The sequence below is a fragment of the Gracilinanus agilis genome, chromosome 3 (genome assembly GCF_016433145.1).
Source record: "Gracilinanus agilis isolate LMUSP501 chromosome 3, AgileGrace, whole genome shotgun sequence".
Lineage (NCBI taxonomy): Eukaryota > Metazoa > Chordata > Mammalia > Didelphimorphia > Didelphidae > Gracilinanus > Gracilinanus agilis.
This window is the reverse complement of record NC_058132.1, coordinates 5,346,722-5,370,037: the sequence shown is the minus strand read 5'-3', so window position 1 is coordinate 5,370,037 and position 23,316 is coordinate 5,346,722. Positions and strand designations below refer to the sequence as shown.

Genomic DNA, 23,316 nt, shown 5'->3' with positions numbered 1-23,316 from the left:
TTTGTAGATGAGGAAACTGAGACAGGGAGTGGTGGAGGGACCTGACCAAAGTCCTACAGCTAAGTAAGTGTCTGAAATAGAATCTGAATTCAGGTCTTTCTGATCCCAGGTCCAGCACACTGTCCACTGAGCCACCTGGCTGCCCAAAGAAAGATCAAATGGAAAAGGCCTTGTCCTCAGGGGGCTTCTACTATATTGGGCACATTACTATACACCGAGACAGGGTAACGTCAAGGTGGGCAAATCAGGAAAGACCAGGAAGGCCTCAAAAGAGGCAGGACTTGAGTTGGGGGTTGAGGGAAGCCAGGAATTCTAAGAGGCAGCGGGGAAGAAGGAGGGCACTCCAGGCGTGTGGCACAGCCTGGGCAAAGTACCTGCTGGACCCAAGGCTGCTTTGGTGTCCCAGCAAGGGAAGTGACAAGGCTCTGGTTGGGGAATGAGGACGCCTGAGCTTAAATCCTGGCTCTGCCCCAACTCAGGCTAGTGATACTGAATACGAAACTCATCCTCTGTGCCTTATCCATTCCTCCACTGATGGAGGCCAACGCTTCCCCCCTCCCTTCCCCAACACAAAAGATGTGTGAGGGGCCAAATGTGGGATCCCCTGAGCTAAGTCCTTCAGCAGCTACAGATGGATATACAGCTCCCCCGAAGCAGGAGCACGACGGACAGAAAATGGTCAAGAAGGAGGACAACCTGGCAAAGATGAGAGAAATAAAAGATGGCCAGAGTTGTGAGAGTGACTGATCCAAGAACATTCCAAATCACTAATAAGAGAAACAGCGAGGACGAGCACCTTGGACAGCCCCATAAAGTTTGCAGCACTTTATAAATACTAAGTTGATTCTCAGAAGGACCCTGGGAGGCGCTATTTTAACTTCCATTTTCAAGAGGAGGAAACTGCGGCAGGCAAAATTTAAGTGACTTGACCAGGGTTACACACCTAGTAAGAGTGTGATGCCAGATTTGAACTCAGGTCTTCTTGCCCCCAGCACAGTACATTGTCCACTGACTGAGCCACCTAAATTGAAGATAACATCAGAGGAAAGACATAAGCACTGGGGGGAGTGCGGGGTCAGGAAGGGCTTCATGAAGAAGGAAGGACTTGAGCAGCAACTTGAAGGATGCCAGTGAAGCCGTGAGACTGAGACAGAGACAGAGACAGACACAGAGACAGAGACAGACACAGACACAGAGACAGAGACAGACATAGAGACAGAGACAGAGGCAGAGACAGAAGAGAGCCCCGAAATGCCCAGAGTCTAGAGATGGAGGCTGGATCACACCCTACATGGGGTTGTGGGAAGGCGGGTGGACAGTCAGAAAAGTAGGACAAATCAGGTAACAAAGAGCTCTAAAGACCCAGGCTGAGAACTTTGCATTTCCTCCCGCAGGGAACTTTGTTTGCCAATGTCTCTCAGTCTGTAACTTGGGGACGAATGGTGATATGTTGGCTAGATACCATGAGGTGAGCTCAGAACTTGTGGAATCATTAGACCAAGAGTAGTCCTAATGGGGTAGCAGCAACCTGAGGCACTGTCTCAAGCAGATGGTCCAAGGGATTCAATCATGCTATCGACATGAGACCATAGCTTGAGAACTGAAAGGATCCTTAGAGGTCATGTTCCCCAATTTCCCAGTTTTCTTTTTAATTTTCTTTTTCTTTTTTTAATTTTTTTATATTTTTAAACCCTTAACTTCTGTGTATTGACTTATAGGTAGAAGATGGGTAAGGGTAGGCCATGGGGGTCAAGTGACTTGCCCAGGGTCACACAGCTGGGAAGTGTCTGAGGCCGGATTTGAACCTAGGACCTCCCGTCTCTAGACCTGACTCTCAATCCACTGAGCTACCCAGCTGCCCCCTCTTTTTATTTTTCAATGAACAAAATTGATTTTCTTTTCCGGAAAAGAGAAGGAGAAGGAGAAAAAGAGAGAGAAGGAAGGGAGGAAAGAAAGAAAGAGAAAGAAAAGTGGGAGGGAAAGAGAGACAGAGTAAGACCAGCATCATGGTTGGGAAGGCGGCAAATGTCAGGAAGATATGAGTTTAAGTCTCACCTCTGCCATATATCGACCTGGTGATCCTGTGCAAGTCAATTACCCAGAAGCCCCAGGCAACTCTAGGGCTCAAAATGGCGGCACAAGGGGCCATTCTGTATTAGGGAGAGAACTTCCTGCCCTGGAGTTGATGTTGACATAAATTCCATCCCTGGTCCAAAAAGTAGCACAACCAAAGGAAGACAGTGTGGAGTGGTGAGTGCAAGTCTAGAAGACCAGGGTTTATACTTATCTCTGAAACCCAGGAGCTTTCTGGCCTTCAGCGAATCACCGAAGTGTCAGTGAGCCAAGCAGCTCTAGGAAAGTTACATATTGTCCTCCCAGGCCACCCTGACTAGCCCCAGTCCCAGCCTCAACACATACACAGAAAAACACAGACACACACAAATACCCAGGTGCATACATACACACACGCTCACACACTCACATACACACACACATGCTCACACACTCACACACACATGCGCACACACATACACACACACACACACACACACACACACACACACACTCTCACCTCACACCTTAAGCATTAGGGCCAAGTTCTCTGTGGCCCACCTTCCTGGGTATTTTCTAGCTTTTTTGCATTTGCCCAGAAAGGTTAGTCAGGACTTGTTTCCGCCCCACCATCCCTCAGGTGTACTCCTTCACCTCAGGGTACTCTTGAGTGAAAAGGGCTCAGAGAAGGCTCTTCCTCTGCGAAGGTGGGTTCGTGTCTCCCAAAGGTGTTTAGACTAGGTTCACCGCCATGCAAAGGCGGAACCTGGAGACAACGGCAAGGCCACATTGACTGAGCCCATCACTCTGGGGCAGCAGGAATCATTCTCCCTGGCAGGGATCTGTCCCTCGTCTGGGCTCCAGGCTGGACCAGGAGAATCTAGCACCGGAGAAAAGGATGAAGGCCGTGGAATGGAACCAGAGGAGGCTTCGACTGTAAATCCCAGACCTAAGATATATACAGCCAACCACAAGCAGCCCCATTCAGTCAACAGTAAAGGAAGTACATGTACAAGCACACTTTAAGCAGCAGCCTACCCTAGGGAGGAAAGCACAGGATTTAGAATCATGAAGGGGCGAGTCTGAAAACTGCTCTGGCACTTCGTGGCTCCGTGATTTCCAGGGGATCACATCCTTTGAACCTCCTCAATAAAATGACATCTCTAAGGTCTCTCCCAATTCTCAGACTACTCAATGCCAGGGCTTTTAACAAAACCAACAAAGGAGGTCGGAATCCCATGGACCACTCATTCTTCACTGAGGTACAGAGCTGTGCCCATGAAGGGTCAACCTGGCAGATCCTACACCAAGCTGTAAAGGCCTACGATAAGCAGCACTGATGACAGGGTGAGAACGCCCCATTTAACCACAGCGGTTTGCAAAGAGGATCACAAAACTAGAGCTGGAGAACTCTGAGGCCATCTGGTCCAACCCCTCTCCCCATTCCATTCTATAGAGAAGAAAACAAGCCCAGGGGAGGGAGGGGCTTGCTTGAATTCCCACAGCGGATAAGTGGGAGGATCAAAATTTGAATTCAGGTCCTCTGACTCCAAATTCAGCATTCTTCCAAGGTACCATGTGGTGCCCAACCTATTGAGATATTCTGATTTGCCTTGGAGGGGGAGGGGGACACCTATACCAACAAGATATTCTGTCTCAAGGTGCTGAGATAGCTTTTGAGGTCAGTGCCAGGGAACTCAATGAGAACTAAAATAAAGCAAAACTAAAATGGCGGATAGCTGGAAATAGAAGGAAGACATGGTGAGTAAACTGAGGAGCTTCAAGGACACAGCCTTAGAAGAGGGGAGAGAGATGAGAAGATGGGAAACATTCCAGGAAGGAAGAAAGAACTTTGGGCAGAAGGGCCTGGGTTCAAATTCACTCAGGGAAGAAATATTTATTAAGCACCTACTATGCGCTAGGCACTTTGTTCAGTGCTGGGGATACGAAAAGGCAGAAGACAGTCCCTATTCTCAAGGAGGCCACACTCTAATGGAGGAGACAACAAGCAAATGAATATGTACAAGCTATAGATAGGGTGAGTTTGAAGGACCAGCAGAGGGACAGTCATTAATTAAGAGGAGAGTGAGAACATCTTGGTGTGAGTGTTGGGGTTTTGGTTGGGCCTTGAAGGAAGCCCAGGGGCACCAGGAAGCAGAGGAATAGGGAAAACACCATAGGCACAGGGGAGAGCCAGAGACAAAGCTTAGAGTCCAGGGATGGAGTGTCTTGTTGGAAGAACATCAAGGAGCCCAAAGTCATCGGATCTAAGAGTGCATGTGAAGAAGGTGTAAGAAGACTGGAAAGTGTCAGGGAGGGGCAGGTTAGGGAGGGTTTTGAATGCCAGAGGATTTTGTGTTTGATCCTAAAGGCAAATGGGGGTCCCTGGACACTATTGGGGGAGAGGGGGTGATATGAGTGGACCTGGATGTGAGGAAAATCCCACCTTTCCTTCTTATTACCTGCATGGCCTTAGGCAAGTCCAATTCACCTATCTAGGTCTCAATTTCTTCATCCAGAATGAGAGCATGAGCCTGTCATTCTATCAGAGGGTCCTTCCAGCTCTAAATGCTAAGATCCTAAGATGCTGAGAGCGGGAATGAGCCATCGGGAATCCTGGAGATCCAAATCTGAACTCTGCAGTCCTTAAAGGGATGCTAATGGTGATGGTGGTGGCGGCACTCTTGCTTTAGGCAACCTCAACCCGACTTCAAGAGACCCCCAACAGACAATAAAGCACGGAGCACCCACTGGGCCCCTAGCCAGGGCTAAGTTCCCCTCCTCCGTCTCCTTAGTCTGGGGAGGGTAGCTAGGCTTCTCCCACGCATCCTAGCTTCTGAAGACCTCCTCCTTCCCAGGCCTCCAAGTAAGTTGTTCCTCCTGGGTTAGAGAGATAATCCCAAATTCTTTAATTCGTTGGAAATTCCCATTTGGGGTGTCTTTCCGGGACCCTGTTACGGGAGCAGCAGCCAGGTGTGGTAGCTGCGTGTGTCTCCCCCGGCCTGACCCGCTCTGGGATGACCACTTTGGCAGCTCAGCTTTCCAGGCTGACCCTGGTGAGGAGGATGGGATGAAGGGCCTCAGCAGCGGAAATCAGCTCAGGGAGGGGAGGAGCAGAGAAGAGCTGGAAGGGACCAGCTAGTCCTCCTCTAGCATTTTACAAAAGAGGAAACAAAGGCAGCCCGCCCAGAGTCACCCAGAGGCCAAGGAGCAGAGTTTGGATTTGAGCCTCCAATTGAATCCAGCCTTGTGTTCTTCCCACTGAGGGTCTGGAGAAGGGATGTGGTTGGGGACTGGCCTGGGCAAAGGAGTCCTTGGAGAGAAGGGGGAACGGAAGGGCGCAGCCACCTTTTCTGAGGGGTCTGCTGGGGGTCCCCCTCAGGTCCGGCAGCATCTCCCCCCAGGCCACCTCGACCGCTGACCTCCCATCATTCCTCTCCCCAGCCTGCAGATCTCTCAGGGAGGCAGATGCGGCCATTCCCCAGATTCCCCTCAGAGCTCCCCCAAATGGCTCGTGGGCTCAGGCCAGTGACTCTGCGGGGGGCCCCCAGAAGCAGACCCTCCCCTCTCCCACCGCAGCTAAAGAAAGCTCGGAGGGAGGGTTACAAAGTAGCTTTGGAAGAGGTTTCTGGATAAGTGGATACAACAAAGCCCCTGGTCCAGGCCACGTCACCCACCCTCCTCGGTGGGCGCTGGCCCGGTCCCCACCTACTCCCCCCTTGCCCACACACACCCACTCTCGGCCCTGGAACCCCTGCCCACGCACCCAGCCCTCCCCGCGCCTACCCGTCCACGCCCCACCCACGCGTGGCCACGCCTACCAGAATCCCCTCCCCTCCCTCACGGTGTGCATGCAGGCACCCCACGGTCGGCCAGCCGGCCTGCCCACGATCATCCTGCCCCCCTCCGGGGCCCCAGAGCCCCCCAATCTGGTGTGTGCGCTTCCCTCCGAGACCGACACCCAGCAGCACTCCCTCACCTGTACGTGGCCAACCCGGGCCCACCAACAAAGAGCCGACCTGCCGGCCCCACGAGCAACTGCGTCTGCGCACGGGGAGCGGCCGAACTACGACTCCCAGAAAGCGTCTCGCTCCGCAGGGGTCCCGACCGAAGACAATAGCTAGGGGAGTGACACGCGTGGGTGTGTGCGGGGATTCTGGGAAATGTAGTCAGGCCGCGGAGAGTCACCTGAAATACCGGGCTGGATCCCACCAGCCCCGCTCCTCGGCGGTGCCTCGGACCCCACCCCGATGGGCTTCACCTGGGGCGGGGCGGGGCGGGGCCTCTCTAGGCTGGGACCTGGCCTAGCATCCCTTCGGCCCCCTCAGCGCGGAGCGGAGCAGGAAGAGCAGAGGGAGAGCGCGCTAAGCTCTTGGCGGATGTTCTCTAATTCTCATTCGAGCCTCACGACCCTGAGAGGAAAAGGCTTGTAGGATCCCTGTGTTACGGTTGAAGAAACTGAGGCAGACAGGATCAGCGGCGAACAGGCGAGGATAAGCAGGACACAGGAGGGAACGCTGCAGGCTTTGCAACTAAGGGACATCCCCCAAAGGCTACACGTGCCTCCTCTCTCTTCTTATTCCCCAGCATTCACCTAATGACAAAAAACCCTCTACGGGAAAGCGGACCCGCCTCCCCAGTGCCCATGTTCTGGGGTTTTAGCCCCAAAGGCCCTGAAACTCCCACAGGAGGAGCCCTCTGAGGAAAGGGGGAGTTTCCAAGCCTGGGAGGAAGCGATCCCCCAGACCTCCATAAATCGAGCAGCCTTAATCCCAGCCTTAATCCCTGCAATCGCCATTCCTGACCAAACCTGGCTACGGCACCCCGTAAAGCTACACTTCCTGCCATGGACAGAATCCGCGTCTTCATTCTTGGGACAGGCCCATCACTCATCACTCCGCAATCTCAACATGGCGACTCAGAGCTGGAACTGGCTTCGTTCCCTTTCTCTTCAGTTATGGGATACACACGCCCTTTGGGAAAAGTTGTTTCAATTGTGGGAACTGAGAGAAGTCTTGATTACACTGTTTGAATCTAGGCCTGCATGGCTGGGAAAGTGGACCACCGGTGCCTGCTGCTTAGAGACTCTGAACAAAGGACCTAAGTCAGGTGATGGCAAACCTATGGCACGCGTGTCAGCACTGACACACATAGGCATTTTCCCATACAGAGAAGTATGGGGCCGCATGCTGAGGAGGAAACATTTGCTATAGTGTAGTGTAGACACTGTGCACTATAGATGACAATTCTACCTATATTCATTTACCTATTTTGATTTTTTTTAATAATTTTTATTTTTTAGAAAAGCTATCATGGTTACATGATTCATGTTCTTATTTTCCCCTTCACACACACCCCCACCTCCTTCCCCCCTCTATTTTGATTTATTAAATATAGTTATCTGTTACAATTATACATTTTTGTTATTTAAACTATAAATATTGCTAAATTATGGTGTTTTACCACTTGAGTGATGCTCGTTTTTTTGGCAAATTTTGACCCACCAAGCTCAGAAGGTTGCCCGTCACTGCCCTAGGTCATGTTGACCAGAAATAAGATCCGATCCCTAAGACTGATGGAAGGAGTTTCTCATCATCATATATCTCAGGCAATTCATGTCTTCTCTGAAAACTGGCCTTATACTGATCCATCAGTTATTGTTTCCAGGTTCCTTTGTTTAGGTATTTGGGAGGAGTGGGATACTTCTTTCCCTGAATTCAGGGAATTGTAGCTGTTCACTGTGTCCCTCCCAACTTGGAAAATCCCTAAGCTTTCTTCCAATTAGAAATCAGATTACCTAATGTTGTACCACTTCCTTTTAATGAACTGGTTTTGTTTGTTTTTGATGTGAGTCCGGCTCCTTTCTTTTTTTCAATCTTTCATGATCATCTTGTTGGAAGATTCAAAAGGAAGTGAAACGTTATGGGAAGTGGTCCTAGGATCCAACTAAAGGGCTCAGGAGTGATGCCCATCAGGGGCGGCAACACGGACCAGCCTCTCCATACAATTCTCTTGTGGGTTTGATCACCTGTGGAGGGAAGCTGAAGCCTGGGAAGGCAATGGCTAAAGATTAAGAACGAGGGAGACATAGAAGGAACACAGAGAAACAACGTTAGTGCGGTGTCAGCAGGTCAGCACTCAGAGAGTCCGAGAGAGCGTAGACCACGTTGCACTGCTTTTATTATAGGGTTCGAGGAATATATATATATATATATATATATCGCTCGAAATATATATATATATATATATATATATCACCCAGAATGAGACCGTGCAGTCACCAAGATAGAAGGTTACACAGTCTCTATGGACCATTGGAGAGTTGGTCGCTCCCTCTAAGCATTTTCCAACTAGAAAACCCTCCTTCCATATCTCAGACTCCTGCCTTCCTTCACGTCTCCACTGAAGTTCCATCTTTAACAAGAAGTCTTTTTGGTCCCCCTTAATGCGAGTGACTTCCTTCTGAGATGATCGCCAATTTATCTCACAGGCACCTGCGTGCGCGCACACACACACATCATTTGCACATGCAAGTTTTCATGTTGTATCCCTTGTGAGACTGAGCTCAAGGGCAAGGATTGTCTTCAGCCTGTCTCTCTCTCTCTCTCTCTCTCTCTCTCTCTCTCTCTCTCTCTCTCTAGTACTTAACAGTGCCTGGCCCATGGCCAATACTTAGGGAAGGTCAGCGTTGTTCTAAAAGAGTGTATAGGCCTCCTCCAATTCCTGAAAGGGGGATGGGGTTGGGGGTGGGGGGTGGGGAATGCCTTCTTAAAAGGGTCTCTCTGTGGCCAGGTGTCTGTGCACAGCTTCTGTGTTCCTCTGATATGGACCGGCCTGCTCTAGGTGACTTGAAGAAAATGTTTTGCTAAAATCACAATAAACTCTCTCAAAAGCATTTCCATGATCTAGAAGTTGCCCTTCCACACTGTGTCTTGGTTCCCAGGCAGAAGCGTGGTAAGGGCTGGACAGTGGGAGTTAAGAGGCCGGCCCAGAGGCACACAGCTGGGAAGTGTCTGGGGCCAGATTGGAGGGGGCCTGGCTCTCCATCCATTGGGCCAGCCAGCCAGCCAGCTGCCCCCAACTTTAGCACCTTAAGAGAATGAAAGGAGTCCTGGAGTGACCCGGGTGAGGCGAGGATGCTTCTCTGGCAGGACAGCCTCCTTTTCTAGCTGTTCTCTAATCCTCTTGAATGTTCCATCTTAGAGGCTTACTTTCCAGGGCTCCAAGTTCCCAGTGTCTGCAGAGTTTTGTCATGAACCGAAGCATGTGTCCCAGGGCTGCCGCCTGTGGTAGCTCCGGTGGGCTGCCACTGAGGGTCAGCGGCCCTTCCTCTGGTATCATCTCCCAACTGGAGGAGCCTTTGTCAGTCACTGCTGCGGAGGCCTCTTATGGAAGCGGCTCTCAGGCATGGCCCAGCTCTCTCAGATGGACCAGACCCTTCACACAAAGTCATAGCACCTCCCCTGCCTCCCCTAAAGCGTTTGGGGGGCCCGTACCCCAATCTTCTCTCTCTCACACACCCCTTTCAGCAGCTCCTTGCTTGCCCGCATTCGGCTGGGACAGGCTGCGGGTGGTCTCTCTGGCTTCTGGGTCAGAAGCCCGGCCGCCCCTCCCCCCCCCAAGGTGTGGGGGTGGAGCCCAGAAAGGGGGAAGTGAATAAGCTTTTGGGTTGCTCCTACTGTGTGCCAGACCCGGGGCTTGGCGCCTCACAACTACTAAGTCAGTGCTGTGGAACTCCCATTTTATAAGTAGGGAAACTGAGGCACTCTACAGAACCTAGATTTGAACTCCGGTTTTCCCAGACTCGCGGCGCTCGGTCAGGCCCAGGCAATGGCAGTGACCACAGCTCGCTGGTGTAGGTCGCGGCAAAGCGTTTTACAAGGATCCTCTTTGGGGAAAGAGACAAAGCTGTCACACCTCCAGAGCAGGGGAGAGGGTGGTCGCCGGCTCCGACCAGCTCTGCCTAAGGTGCGCCGACCCCGGTAGGGCCGGCCCAGCGCGCCGAAGCACACGGAGCTGCTCCAACGGGAGCGCGGAACTTTCTGGGCGATAGAGTCCGGGGGCGCGCCCAGCAGGAAAGGCCGGACGGGGGGTGTGGCGCGTCTTCCTGCACCCGGACTGCATCTCCCAGAATGCCTCGGGAGCCCCTCCGATTCGGGCTGATGCCGCAGCGCCCAGTGTATGCCGGGAGTCGTCCTTCCATGTCCTGGCCCTTCTACCCTTCCTGTCCTGGAAGTGAGGCTCCGACGCGTCCCGAGAGTCCGGACCGCCGTACTGGGCTCAGCGGAGGCCCCGGGAGTGCGCAGGCGCAGCCCCATCCCCACGCCCCCTGGTGGAGCAGGCCGAGGAGGGCGCATGCCCCTGGCGCCCCCTGCGGGTAGGTGGCGACCTTGCACATAGGCTTACGCCTGTGGGCCTCGGAGGCTGGGGCGGAGGTGGGGCGGCCGGGGATCCGGGGAGCGGTGGGTCGTCCCGGGTAATTGTTGGTGCTTCCTGTGGTCAGAAGGAGGCTACCCTAAAGGAGCTCGTCCTTGTTTACGGCACCAAGAGCCATAACAGGCTCGCGGAAGGCTTCACCTTACAAACGGGGCAGCCGCGACCCCCATTTTACGGATGGGCAAACTGAGGCAGGCAGTGCCGCAGACGCTCCCGAGGTTACCCGGGTGCGAGGCGAAATTTGTCCATCGAACGGCTGAGGCCAGGCCCAGGAAACTCTGCTGCCCGGCCCCCCACCCCACCCCGACCCATGGAGGGGGGGGAGCTTGGGGGTCTGGGCCGGACCCCCCCCCCCCGGGAGGAGCCCTTGAGTCGGCATCTGTCCGCACCGGGCCCCTGCCTTTGCCCTGGCCTCTGGGACTGTGGGGGCCCGGATGTGTGTGAAAATGGGCAGACCCCCATTTCTCCGGCTCTCTGCGCCCACGCCCGAGCTGGGCCCGGCCGGTGCCAGGCTTGTGTGAGGCAGATGAGGGCCTGCGCGGAAGTTGGTCACTACTGCTGAGTCAGACACAGGAAGGGTGCAGTGTTGTCCTGGAGGCCGGGAAGAAGAGGGAGCAGCTGGCCCTCTGGCCAGGGTCACGGTCCAGTGAAAAACCGGACAGTAATTATGGCCGTGGGGCAGTCTCCTTCCCCCCGGACGCTTTCGACCCCTTTTGGGGTGTTCATGGCCGAGATGCTGGTGCGGTCCACCATTTCCTTCTCCAGTTCATGTTACACAAGAGGAAACTGAGGCAGGCAGGGGAAGGGGATTCCCCAGAGGGTTAACAGGGACCCATAGAGTGGAGTCAGCCTCAGGTGGTTCCCATCCTGGATTACCTGCGGAAAACAAAACCAGGCAGGGGGCAGACCTCCTCTTCCCTTCTGCTCCTGGTCACTTCCTTTCCCATAAGCCTCTGGGCCTCCGTCTGGGGGGCACGATCTACAATGCCTTCCCTCCCATTGCCTTCCCCCAAGTCTCCTGGCTCCCTCTCTGACAGGAGATCCATTTATCACCCCAGGCTGATTCTACCAGGTTTCTCTCTTTCACCCACCTGGGGGCCCCACAATTTCTGTACCCAGGTTTGGGCGGGTTCTTTGGGCCCAGTAGGTTCTCCAGGCTGTAAATTGGCTAGCCTAAAGCAGGTGAAGAGGGGCCTTGAGCAAGGTGACCACAGCTGGGCTCCTAGCGGGACTCTCAGGTCAGGAACGGTAGAGATCATCTCCACTGGTAGGACCTGCTGAGTCCATGGCATCTCTGTAACCTAGTGGCCCCCTTCCCACACCCTTCGGTCCTCTAACGTTTGAGATAGCAGAGACTCACCCTTACAGGGAGAGACACGGAAAGGGTAGAAGACTAAGCCAAGTGGTCTATCCATCCAAAAAGGGATCGCCTATCATTGGTGCATACAGCTTGTTCAAAGCTTGTTTCGGCCTTCCACAAGGTCCATCGCTCGAGGTATGAGATGTGGAATCCCCATCCAGTGCCCTAATTGGAGTTCGTGGTTGAGTCCAGATTGTGGCAAAATGAAGTTTTCTGGATGCTGAAAATAATCAAAATAGCCAAGACGAAGCTAGTCTTTTCCAGGGCTCAGCCTTCCCATCAGGGGGGATAATGGATGCGGCCATCCCTTATCCTAGATGAGTGTCTACAGCTATGGAGCCCTAAGGCCTCTGCATCCTCCCAAAGTCGGACAGCCAGGGGCCCCGAGGCATTCGGAACACCGTTAACAGATTAACTTCAGGCACATCTTCTCGGGGAAGTTGGTTGGCCACCGATTCATTCGGCTTACTCACTCCTCTGGGCATCTCCATCTGACAGTAGACGACTCCTAAACACCTCCGACAGCTAGGTGGCACAGGCCTGGAGTCGGGAAGACTGAGGGAAGATGAGCACAAACTTACCGAAAGCCGAGTGAGGGGGGTGAGGAGGGAAACCCATGTCCCTGTGGCAGGCCACAGCTTTGGACCGAAGGCCTTCATCTCCTGGATGTGTAACAGGCTTTGGGGCAGAACCATCTTCCCTGGCTCTGTCATGCTTCCTGCCAGACAAATCTGTTTCTTGGCTTCTCTTGGGCTGCTAAAGCAGGGATGAGGTCCCTTAGCGAGCAGAGCTTTAAACCTAGAATCCATGTAGCTTCCCAGTTCTGCTCACTTGGCTGTCCATGAAGGTGGTCAGAATGAAGGTTCATGCCTTTAAGGCTAGGATCAGCAGCATTATTCCCTCTGGCTCTTTATTCCAAGAGGGTTTTCCCTCTGGAACCATCTAGCCAAGTTAGGTCCCCCTAAAGCCTCACCCTGAGCCCTGGGGTACAAAGAGAGGCATCAGACGGCATTCCTCCATCCCAGCGAGCTTGGTCTAATGAAGGAGGCCACACGCACAGAGCTATAGACAAACCATATCTGCACAGGACAGCTTCAAGATAATGCACCCAGGGAAGGCTCTAGCACTGAGGAAGGCCAGGAAAAGCTCCTCCTAGAAGGTGGGATTTTATCTTGGATGTGAAGGAAGCCAGGAGAGAGGAACAAGGTGGGAAATTATCCTAGGCACAAGGGACAGCCCATGAGAATGCCTAGAATTGGGAAGTGGAGGAACAGCAAGGAGACCAGCACCATGGTAGTGCAGAGTATGTGAGGGGGACCGGGTGGTTACAAGGTAGAAGACTAGGAAGGCAGGGGAGCCATGGGCTTTATTGAACAAGGGGAGGGACCTCTTCAGACCTGGGCTTTAGGACTATCAGTCCGATAGCTGAGTGGAGAATGGATTGGAGCGAGGAGAGCCTTGAGCCATAGTCTAGGTATGAGGTGATGCAGGCCTGCACAGAAGCAGTGTTAACCTGAGAATCATGGGCTTTAGAGATGATCATTGGATGCAGGGAAAGACAGAAAAGGGTAACAGAGGAAAGCTCCTCAGGGATTTCTCCTCTCAAGCTCTAAATGACCGCCTTTCCAGTCTGCTTTCCCTAGGGAGTCCCCAGCAGGAGGACTTTCCTCCGCTCAGAACAGTTCCCCAGCGTCGCTCCAGAGCCTGTCTTTCTCTGGTCAGCCGGCTGTGTTTCTGTTGGCATCTCAGCTCTGTGGGGTTCTCTAAGCAGCTTGTCTCATTGTCTTCTCCCTTCTGATGGCCCGATGACGGATGTCTCTGCTCCCTCTGGAGGGGGTCTGGGATGCTGCCGGGGATTTTGTTTGGCAACTGCAAGGCAGGTCGGTCTCCCCCGTGACTTCTTTCTCCCTCTCCAGTTCAGGCTCATCAATACTCTGCCATTCCCCAAGTCTGGAGTATGGAGGAAGAGGAGATGGGCCTGCCGGCTGGGCTCCTGACATCCAGAATCCAGGTGAGTTCAGGTTTATTCTCTTCCTCATTGATAAGCGCATAAAACCTACTTTAATGGTCGACCCAGAAGTTATTTAGCATTTCATCTGGAACGTGAGCTGTCAAGTCTCACAAGCTAAGGCCCATGTCGTAATAAGTGTAGAAAAGGCGCTGGGGTGCTGCTGGGAGCTGAACACCTAAACGTCGGCCGGCCTGACGTTTCAGGAATCGGTGGCTTTCAAGGACGTGGCTGTGGAGTTCACCTGCGAGGAGTGGAGACGTCTGGAGCCTGCTCAGAGAGACCTCTACAGGCACGTGATGACGGAGAACTATGAGAACTTTGTCTCCCTGGGTAAGTCCGGCTATCGCTTAGGATCACAGAAGCAGTCACCCTCCCCCCAGTGTCACGACCGAATTCGGTTCAGTTAATGGAAAATGTATGAAGTGCCTGCTGTATGCCGGGGCTCCCAGGCTGGCGAGGGAGTTGGAGTTGGGGGCGGAGGGGGCCGGGGCACTCCTGGGCATCGTGTTCCAGGGAGTGGGGAGCCCAAAAGGCCGGATCTCGGGGCTGAGAAAGGAAGGCGGGCTCTGGGAAGAGTCTGGAGGAGCTTCCCGTGGCTGCCCGGGAGGCAGGACATTCCCCTTCCTGATGGCCAAATGGCTTTTGTTGTAAAAATGGAAATCCGTAGCTTTGTGGTCCTGGCTCTGAGGGCTCCTCCTCTCCTCCCAAGGAAGATTCTCTGGAACATCCTGAGGGAACAAGGCTGCTCCCTACAGGGAGCTCCCTGAGGCTAGCCAAGGGCCGTGTCTTAGCTCCATCTTGTCTCCCCAAGTAGTTCGTTTCCCAGAGGAAACACTGACTCGGTGCTTCATGAATTAAAACGCGTAGATGGCCCAGATCTGGATGGCGGCGTTTGGAAGGTGGAGTCCGGATCCCCAAATTTCCTTAACCCGCAGGGTCAACATTTGGCTAGATCCAGGAAGATGGCATTCAGTAGGGATATATGGAAAGTCTTATGCTTGGTCGTGGTCCCCTCAGGCTGGGGAGGCAGCTGTTTGTCTGGAAAAGATGTCGGGCTTTTAATGGGTGCTCCCAGGATGATGGGGCATCAAGACGGGCAGAGCTTCCAGACACAAGGAGGGGACGGTCCTCTCTGCCCTGCCCTCATTGGGTCTCATCTGGAGGATTGGGTTCATTTCTGGGAACCGTCATGTTAGAAAGACACTGATACACTGGAGAGGGGCCAGAAGAGAGCAATCGGGGCAGGGGTTGGGGACGAAGGGTTTTGGGTCTCTGTCGCCTTGGGGTCGATGAGAGTTTTTAGACTGGAGAAAAGAAGATTCAGGGGGAACCCAATAGTTCCATTCAAGTATTTGGAGGGCTGCCAAGCAGTTCTTAATTTTGTCACAAGCACAACCCAGGGCAAAAGGGACAAGGTGAAAACGTTTGAGTGCCCCAAAGGGCATGGACTGCCTCCAGAGGTTCCACCTCCTCGAAGGACTTCAGGCTGAGACAGGACGTCCTGGTGGGCATTCCTGTCCAGAAAAGGTTCGCCCAGGTAAGCTCAGAGCTCCTCTCCAACGCTGGGATTCTGTGAACACCAAAATAAAGCCCCAGGGAAGACACTGGGAGGCTCGCAAGGTCTTGTCTGACTCTTAGGATGGTCCAGTGAATCTTTATCTGAAACCCATTCTTCCTTGGAAGCCAGTGGAGAGCATGCTTCAGAGACCTTCATATAGAGAGTGAGGGAGCCTTTCTTGGCTCCCCTGCTTTCCATGAAGAAAACGGAACTCTAAAATGTCTTTCAGCCCCTCTTACTTCCCTGTTCCTGTTCCTATGACTAGGGCTGCCTGTTTCCAAGCTGGACGTGATGTCCCTGTTGGAGAGAGGAGAGGCGTGGTGGATGCCCAGAGGAGACGTGCTGAGGAGATGCCCCCCGGGTGAGTGTGTGATGAGATGCCACACAGATTTCTTTGCGAGGATGATGGGCTTAAAAGACCAATGCTGTGCTCTGAGATTCCCAAGGTTCCTTGACAACCTTGAGCCTGGCATGAGCTCCCTTTTTCCCTGGAGGAAATCCCTTTGGGATAGCTTTCTCTCTCTCCCTATTTGCATATGTCCGGCAAAGAAATGTGCCCTCCCTTTCGTTGGTTTTTAAAGCATCCGTCTCAAGTTACCTGCCATCACCAAAAACATTCGGACTCACTAATAAGCCTTTTTTAAAGTTTGTTTTTTTTAATATCTCTTGTTTTTGCTGCACTTTTATTTCCACATATAGTCCATATAGTCCACCCTTAGATGCCCAGAGAGTTGTCCCACGTAACAGAGAGTTCAAAGGAAATTCACCAGGGATGGGCTAATTCTTCAGAAAAAAGACTAGAAGAGGACAGTGCCTGGCATTATGGAATGGAAGAAACTGGAGAATGCAATGTCATTTTAATGTTCCATTTAATAGTTCTATTCAAGTATTTGGAGGGCTGCCAAGCAGCTCTTAATTTTGTCACAAGCATAACCCAGGCAGAAGGGACAAGGTGAGCGGCCAGCAGGATCCCCAATGTCCACCCCCCTGAACCCCCAGCTCTGTGGAAAAGGGATGAAGGTGCAGCTCTTTTCTGTGCTTTGGGACTCAGCCGGTCATTCAAGCAGGGGGCAGTTTCTCTTTTTTGCTTCTGTCCTTTATACTGTTGTGCCCTTTGCAGCTTTAGTTTTCTGGGCTCTGTTTCCTTTTACACTGGTTTGACCCAGCCATCTTTTCAGGTATATGGGAGGTACATTCAGCTGGGGATGTTGGGAACGGCCTCATGGAAGAGTTGAGAAAGCCATCGACCTAGAAGGCAAAAGTGAGAATGGAGAACATCCCCCATTTGAGGGCCAGCTGTCTATTGTTAAGTCATGGAGACAGGAAATAGAATGTTGTTTATGAAGAATCCCAAGCAGGCCAGTTTGGCTAGACTGTGTGGAGTGATGGGTAATCAAGCTGGAAAGTAGCCGAAGCCACCAGAGATGGTAGGATCAGGCAGCTCTCGGACCTCACCCTCCCTCCCTAAGGGATGCTGGCTCCAGGCTCTCCCAGACCAGGTTCAATCCTGGAGGAATTGAGCCCCAGAGAGAAAAATCAGGCTGCCCTCTTCCCCTCCTGCTTATTAATTCTCCCACCCCAGAGAGGGACTCTTGGGACAGTCTCATAAACAGAGTGTTAGTGAGATTCCTGATGCGGGTGTCTGCAAGATGGATCATCTGGGTTCCTTATAGAAAGGTGTGTAGAAAGGTTCCTTGTAAAAAGAGATGATCAAGGAGCCACCAAGGCTGGAAATGTCTGACCTTCCCAGGACTTCTATTTGGCCCCCTCTGGTCAGGGAAAGAAACACAAAGCAGACAAGGAAGCCAAAAACTCGAGGTCCAGTTTGAGCTCATGTGGGCCAGCCCATGGGCTTACTGGCTGTAGTAAGGAGGCAAGTGATAGGTCAACCCAAGGGAGAGTGGCCAGAATCCTGAGCCCCATGTTCAGACGAGAGGAAGCCCTTGTTTTCTTGTGTCCCTTTGATTTCCAAATGTTTCCCTTCTCATCTACTCCTCAGCTAGGTATTCCCTATAACAAAAAAAAAAAAAAATAGAAGAGGCAGAAATACAAAGGGAAGGTCCATTTAAATAATTTCAAAATGGGGGCAACTGGGTGGCTCAGTGGATTGAGAGCCAGGCCTAGAGATGGAAGGTCCTAGGTTCAAATCTGGCCTCAGATACTTCCTAGCTATGAGACCTTGGGTAAGTCACTAACCCACTCTTCTGCCTTTGAATGTATTGATTCTAAGATGGAAGGAAGGTAAGGGTTTAAAGTAAATTAAAAAAAACTGCAAATTGCATGAAATTCCTAGGAATAAATATGCCATTGCAGTCATCCCTCCTGAGAAATGAGTATGTTCAACTATGTAAAACAGCATAACAACTTAATATTTAGAGAGTGCTCACTGTGTTCCAGGTACTATGCCAAGCATTTTACAAATATTATCTCATCTTATCCTCACAACAACCCTGGGAGGGAGGTGTGATTATTATTCCCATTTTACAGCAGAGAAAACTGAGACAGAGGTGAAGTGACTTGCCCAGGATCACACAGCAGAGAAAACCTTAATTAGAAACTTTTTTTGAAAGAAAATAATTCTTATTGATATCTTTTGCTTTTATATCACTTAGGCTCCTCCTTATATATCCCCTGGCACCCTCCCAGAAATCTGTCACTGACAACAAGGATTATTTTCTTTAAGAATGGCAGGGGAGAGAGACCAGCAAAACCTATGATTAGTGACTTTTCTTTTTTTTTTTTTTTAAATTTTAAACCATTAACTTCTGTGTATTGACTTATAGGTGGAAGATTGGTAAGGGTAGGCAATGGGGGTCAAGTGACTTGCCCAGGGTCACACAGCTGGGAAGTGTCTGAGGCCTGATTTGAACCTAGGACCTCCTGTCTCTAGGCCTGGCTCTCAATCCACTGAGCTACCCAGCTGTCCCATGATTAGTGACTTTTAAAAGTATCTTTCAGGTTCCTGTACTCAAGAGGCCAGAAGTGAAACTCAGGAATCAAGATGGATACAGGGCATTTGTGAAGGAATATCTTCAGAAAAGAGACTAGAAGAGGACAGTGCCTGGCATTATGGAATGGAAGAAACTGGAGAATGCAATGTCATTTTAATGATACCGAAGGAAAGAGGATTCAGACAAGCAGCAGATAATCCCAGGACAACTTTGAACATAGTGACCCTGCCTCAATGTAATGCATTCAGGAGAAGTTTTAGCCAGGGATCTGGATTGGCTTCACCATGGAGTGGTGCTGTGGGGAAAAGTCCCCATAAATATAAGACACTTGCTAAGAGCTTCAGAGGGTTGTCAGACCTAATTAAATGTACTCCAGTCTCTGTAGGGAAGAACCATTATAAGTATCCTACTTGCAGGAAGCCCTTCAGTTACCACTCAGACCTAATTAAATTTCATAGACTACATGCTGGAGAAAAGCTACATGAATATAGTGAAAGTGGAAAGGCCTTTGGCCGAAGACCAAACCTGACTGAACATCAGAGAATTTATACTGGAGAAAAACCACATGAAATTGCTAAATGTGGAAAAGCCTTCAGTGATAAGAGACTCTGGATGCAGCATGAAGGAATTTATACTGCAGAGAAACCCTTTGCCTGTCAAGACTGTGGGAAAGCCTTCAGTAAGAAGGGACACCTTATTAGCCATGAAAGGATTCATACTGGAGAGAAACCCTTTGAATGTAATAACTGTGGGAAAGCCTTCAGCAAGAAGGGACACCTTATTACCCATGAAAGAATTCATACTGGAGAGAAACCCTTTGCCTGTAATGACTGTGGGAAAGCCTTCAGTAAGAAGGGACACCTTATTAGCCATGAGAGAACTCACACTGGAGAGAAACCCTTTGAATGTATTGAATGTGGGAAAGCCTTTATCCAGAGGGGAGACCTTAATAGACATCAGAGGACTCATACTGGAGTGAAACCTTTTACATGTGATGAATGTGGGAAAACCTTCAGAGAGAAGGGAGCCCTTATTAGACATCAGAGGATTCATACTGGAGTGAAACCCTTTGAATGCAATGAATGTGGAAAAGCCTTCAGTGCAAAGGGAACTCTTATTATACATCAGAGAACTCATACTGGAGTAAAACCCTTTGAGTGTAATGAATGTGGGAAAGCCTTCACAGAAAAGGGAGCCCTTATTAGACATCAGAGGACTCATACTGGAATAAAACCCTTTGAGTGTAATCAATGTGGGAAAACCTTCAGTAGGAAGGTATACTTTATTAATCATCAGGTAAGTCATACTGGAGTAAAGTCACTTATTTATAATGAATATAGAAAAGCTTTCAGTCCAGAAGGATACCATAATAACCATCAGATATCTCATATTGGAGTAAAGCCTTTTGATTATAATGAATGTGAGAAAGATTTTGGTCTGAAGGGACATCTTGAAAGTCATGAAAAAGCTCATGCTGGAGACTGTGAAGCCTTTAGTGAGAAGGGATACCTTGAAAGTCATAAGAGAGCTCATCCTGGAGAGAAATCCTTTGAATATAATGAATGTGAGAAAACATTCAGTCTAAAGGAATGTCTTGAAAGTCATCAAAGATCTTATACTGAGGAGAAATCCTTTGAATATAATGAAAGTGAGAAATTCTTCAGTGAGAAGGAAAAACCTAATAGACATCAGGGGACAGTTAAACCTTTTGAATGTAATGAATGTGGCAAAGCTTTTATTGCCAGGGGAAGCCTTATGAGACATCAAATAACTCACACTGGAGTGAAACCCTTTGAATGTAATGAATGTGGCAAAGCCTTCAGCCAGAAAGTACACCTTATTAAACATCAGTTAACTCACACTGGAGTGAAACCCTTCAATTGTAATGAATGTGGGAAAGCCTTTAGTTTAAAGGGTCTCCTTGAAAGACATCAAAGAACTCATACTGGAGAGAAACCCTTTGGATGTAAAGAATGTGGGAAAGCCTTTAGTTTGAAGGGACACCTTGAAAGACATCAAAAAACTCATTCTGGAGAGAAGCCATTTGAATGTATTGAATGTCGAAAAGCCTTCGGTGAGAGGAGAACCCTTATTAGACATCAGAGCATTCATACTGGAGTGAAACCCTTTGAATGTAATGAATGTGGGAAAACTTTCAGAGCTAGGGGAACCCTTGTCAGACATCAGAGAATTCATACGGGTGTGAAACCTTTTCAGTGTAATGAATGTGGAAAAGCCTTCTCTCGGAAAGATGAACTCATTAACCATCAGAGAACTCATACTGGAGAAAAACCCTTTGAATGTAATGAGTGTGGAAAAGCTTTCAGTCAAAAAATATACCTTATTAACCATAAGATAACTCATACTTGTAAGTTGTATCCTCCCAGTGCAGCATGGTTAACTTCTCAGTAGTAGTGGACACTCTACTTACCAATGAGATAAATTATCCTGATGAAAAACCTTGTGCATCTATCATGGGAAATTCTTGGGGAACATCAGTAAATTAATGTGAAAGATAAAGATTCTCAGTTTGATGATGGAAATTCATCTAGGGTATTGTAAACTCACATCCTGGAATCTGTGCTAGAGAATAACTATGTGGATGTAATAATGTGGGGCATAGTCGTTTTTTGTAAATAATGGAGAATCAAGTTGGTAATGAATGTCACCAGGCACCATATCATTTGGGTTCTCAGAGATTAAAAGATGACTCCTTCCTTGCCAGTCTTTGTTGTAACACAACAAAGATGTCATTAGGTGTCAAATAGAGTTTCTTAAGTTTGTTGATCAAGTGTGCCTGAGAGTCTGGTTTTTTTGCTAAACATTTTGGCAAAACCACTGAAATTGCTTATACAAGATCAGATCTCTGAATTATTTTTTACTCCAAAATTAATTGTTAAAAAAAAATATTTAAGTTTGAAAAACATAAGCAAATGTGAAAGAGTAATCTGCTTTATTTATACATTGTTAAATAAAGTAGTTATCATTTCTACATTTTGGGGGTTAGGAATGTGGCATCCCCTTGATCTGGAAAATCCATGTAAAATTTTTGGCCCCCTTTTATACCAGAGAAGTCTGAATTTTTTCTCTTTCTTTTGTGGGGCGTTTATAGTACCTTATTGTAAATTTGAGGTTAAGTATGCATTTCTGAGTTTTAAAACTTTTTCTGTGTCATCTGCAGCCTCTACAAAACTCCCCCCAAATTCCCATTTAATTTCTTATGCTGGCCCAAGATATATTGAAACCATGGTGGGGAAAATTCACAATGTAGAAGAGATAATTGTACATGAACATTTACTTCCACAATATGCTAATGAAAAAGTTGTTTAGTTCCTTTTTGCCATATGAAATCCTTTTGTTTCATGCATTTTTCTGGATGATTTTGATGTTTACACAAAATCAGAGTGCATATGTTTTTTTCTCCCTCTGTGTTCTTCATGCTGTATCATTTCATATAAATCTTGCCTAGTACTTGAAGATTCAAAAATGGAATGGTACATAGTTTTTGGAATTAAAAGAACTAATTATTAATAAAGGATGTAACTTACTCACGGATACTTTATTATAGAAGTTATAATGGAAAAAGAGATCTAAAGTGAGTAGTAAATTATTCCTGGTTCAAAGGCACCCCTGCCATATCCCTAGAACAAGTTTCCATCCAGGTCATATGTTGTGTTTCTATTTCACATTGATACAATCCAGTACTGCATTTTTTCCTAAGGAATAAACACTGCTAATGAAATCAGGGTTAGAGCCAAAAAGGATTTTAGAGATCATGTAGTCCAGCTATCTCATTTTATGGCTGAGGAAAATCAAATCCCAGAAAATGGGAGTGGTTGAGGGTCTCAAAGATCATAAATGTCAGAAATGAGATTTGGATTGGAAGCTCTTGCTGTACCATAACTTGGATTCTTCTGAGATCATGGAGTTTCAAAGGTTACAGTCTATATCATGAATTAATGGTCATCTTTTGTAAATACTAGAGAGTCAAATTGGTAACGAATGTCTTCAGCTACCTTATTGTTAGGAACTCTTTTGTGAAATGAGTCTGTATTAGTATTAATTATTAAATTAGTATTAAAAGTCATGCAAAAGTTGTGATTCATCCCTATCTCCAATTCTAACTCCTCTGATATGAGGGTTTATGGAGCCCTTTTTAGGGCTGCTTATCCACCTTTGGTGTCCACCTCTCAGCCAATCCATACCTGTGGCTCTAAGAGGCATAGCATCCAGCAAACCATCCCAGCAGGTGGGTTAAACCAATTCAAGATTAACTGATGGGCCACACTGGTGAGTTAGGAGGGTGGCAACCCCAAGCATGTGAAGACTTCCCCCCAGTAGAATGGGTGGATTGGAACAATTTGTTCCAACAGTCATAAAGGTAGCTGAAGCAGGTGCTAGGGAGTGATTAGAGCCTGGTTGGACATAGAAGACACCAAGGTCATCCACTGCATCGGAAGTCATCCCCAGTCACCTTGAATTTTTGTCCTGCCCCTGGATTTTGTGACTGGAAAAGAGAGTGAGGTAGATGGCTTTACATATCTCTGATATATTTATCCTTCATTGTTCTTTTCATTTACATTGTTGTAATTACTCTATATATTGTTTTCCTGGTACTGTTTATTTCATTCTGCAAAAATTCATGTAGATTTTCCCAGGCTTCTCTGTATTCTTGTAGTGCAGTCCTATTCCATTTCATTCATGTACGATTTGTTTAGCTATTGCCCAATTAATGGGTATCTACTTTGTTTCCAATTCTTTCTAATTCTCAGCTATAACAAAAAGTACCGCTACATATTTTGGAACATATGGGCACTTTTTTGTTATCAGTAGCTTCCCTAGAATACAAACTCAGTAATGTAGTTTGTGGTTCAAAAAGTATGGACATTTTAATCATTTTATTTGCATGATTCCAAATTGCTTTCAAAATGGTTGTACTATTTCACAG

At 49.0% G+C, this 23,316-nt stretch overlaps 1 protein-coding gene across 1 annotated transcript; it reads left to right on the top strand.

The window, feature by feature from the left end:
• The first annotated feature begins 15,302 nt into the window (after positions 1-15,302).
• On the top strand, positions 15,303-22,626 carry LOC123239510 (zinc finger protein OZF-like). The gene is made up of 5 exons (XM_044666789.1): positions 15,303-15,396; positions 15,683-15,778; positions 18,754-19,047; positions 19,294-20,250; positions 22,529-22,626. The coding sequence occupies exons 1-5, from the start codon at positions 15,303-15,305 to the stop codon at positions 22,624-22,626; spliced, it is 1,539 nt and encodes a 512-aa protein (XP_044522724.1).
• The last annotated feature ends 690 nt before the right edge of the window (positions 22,627-23,316 follow it).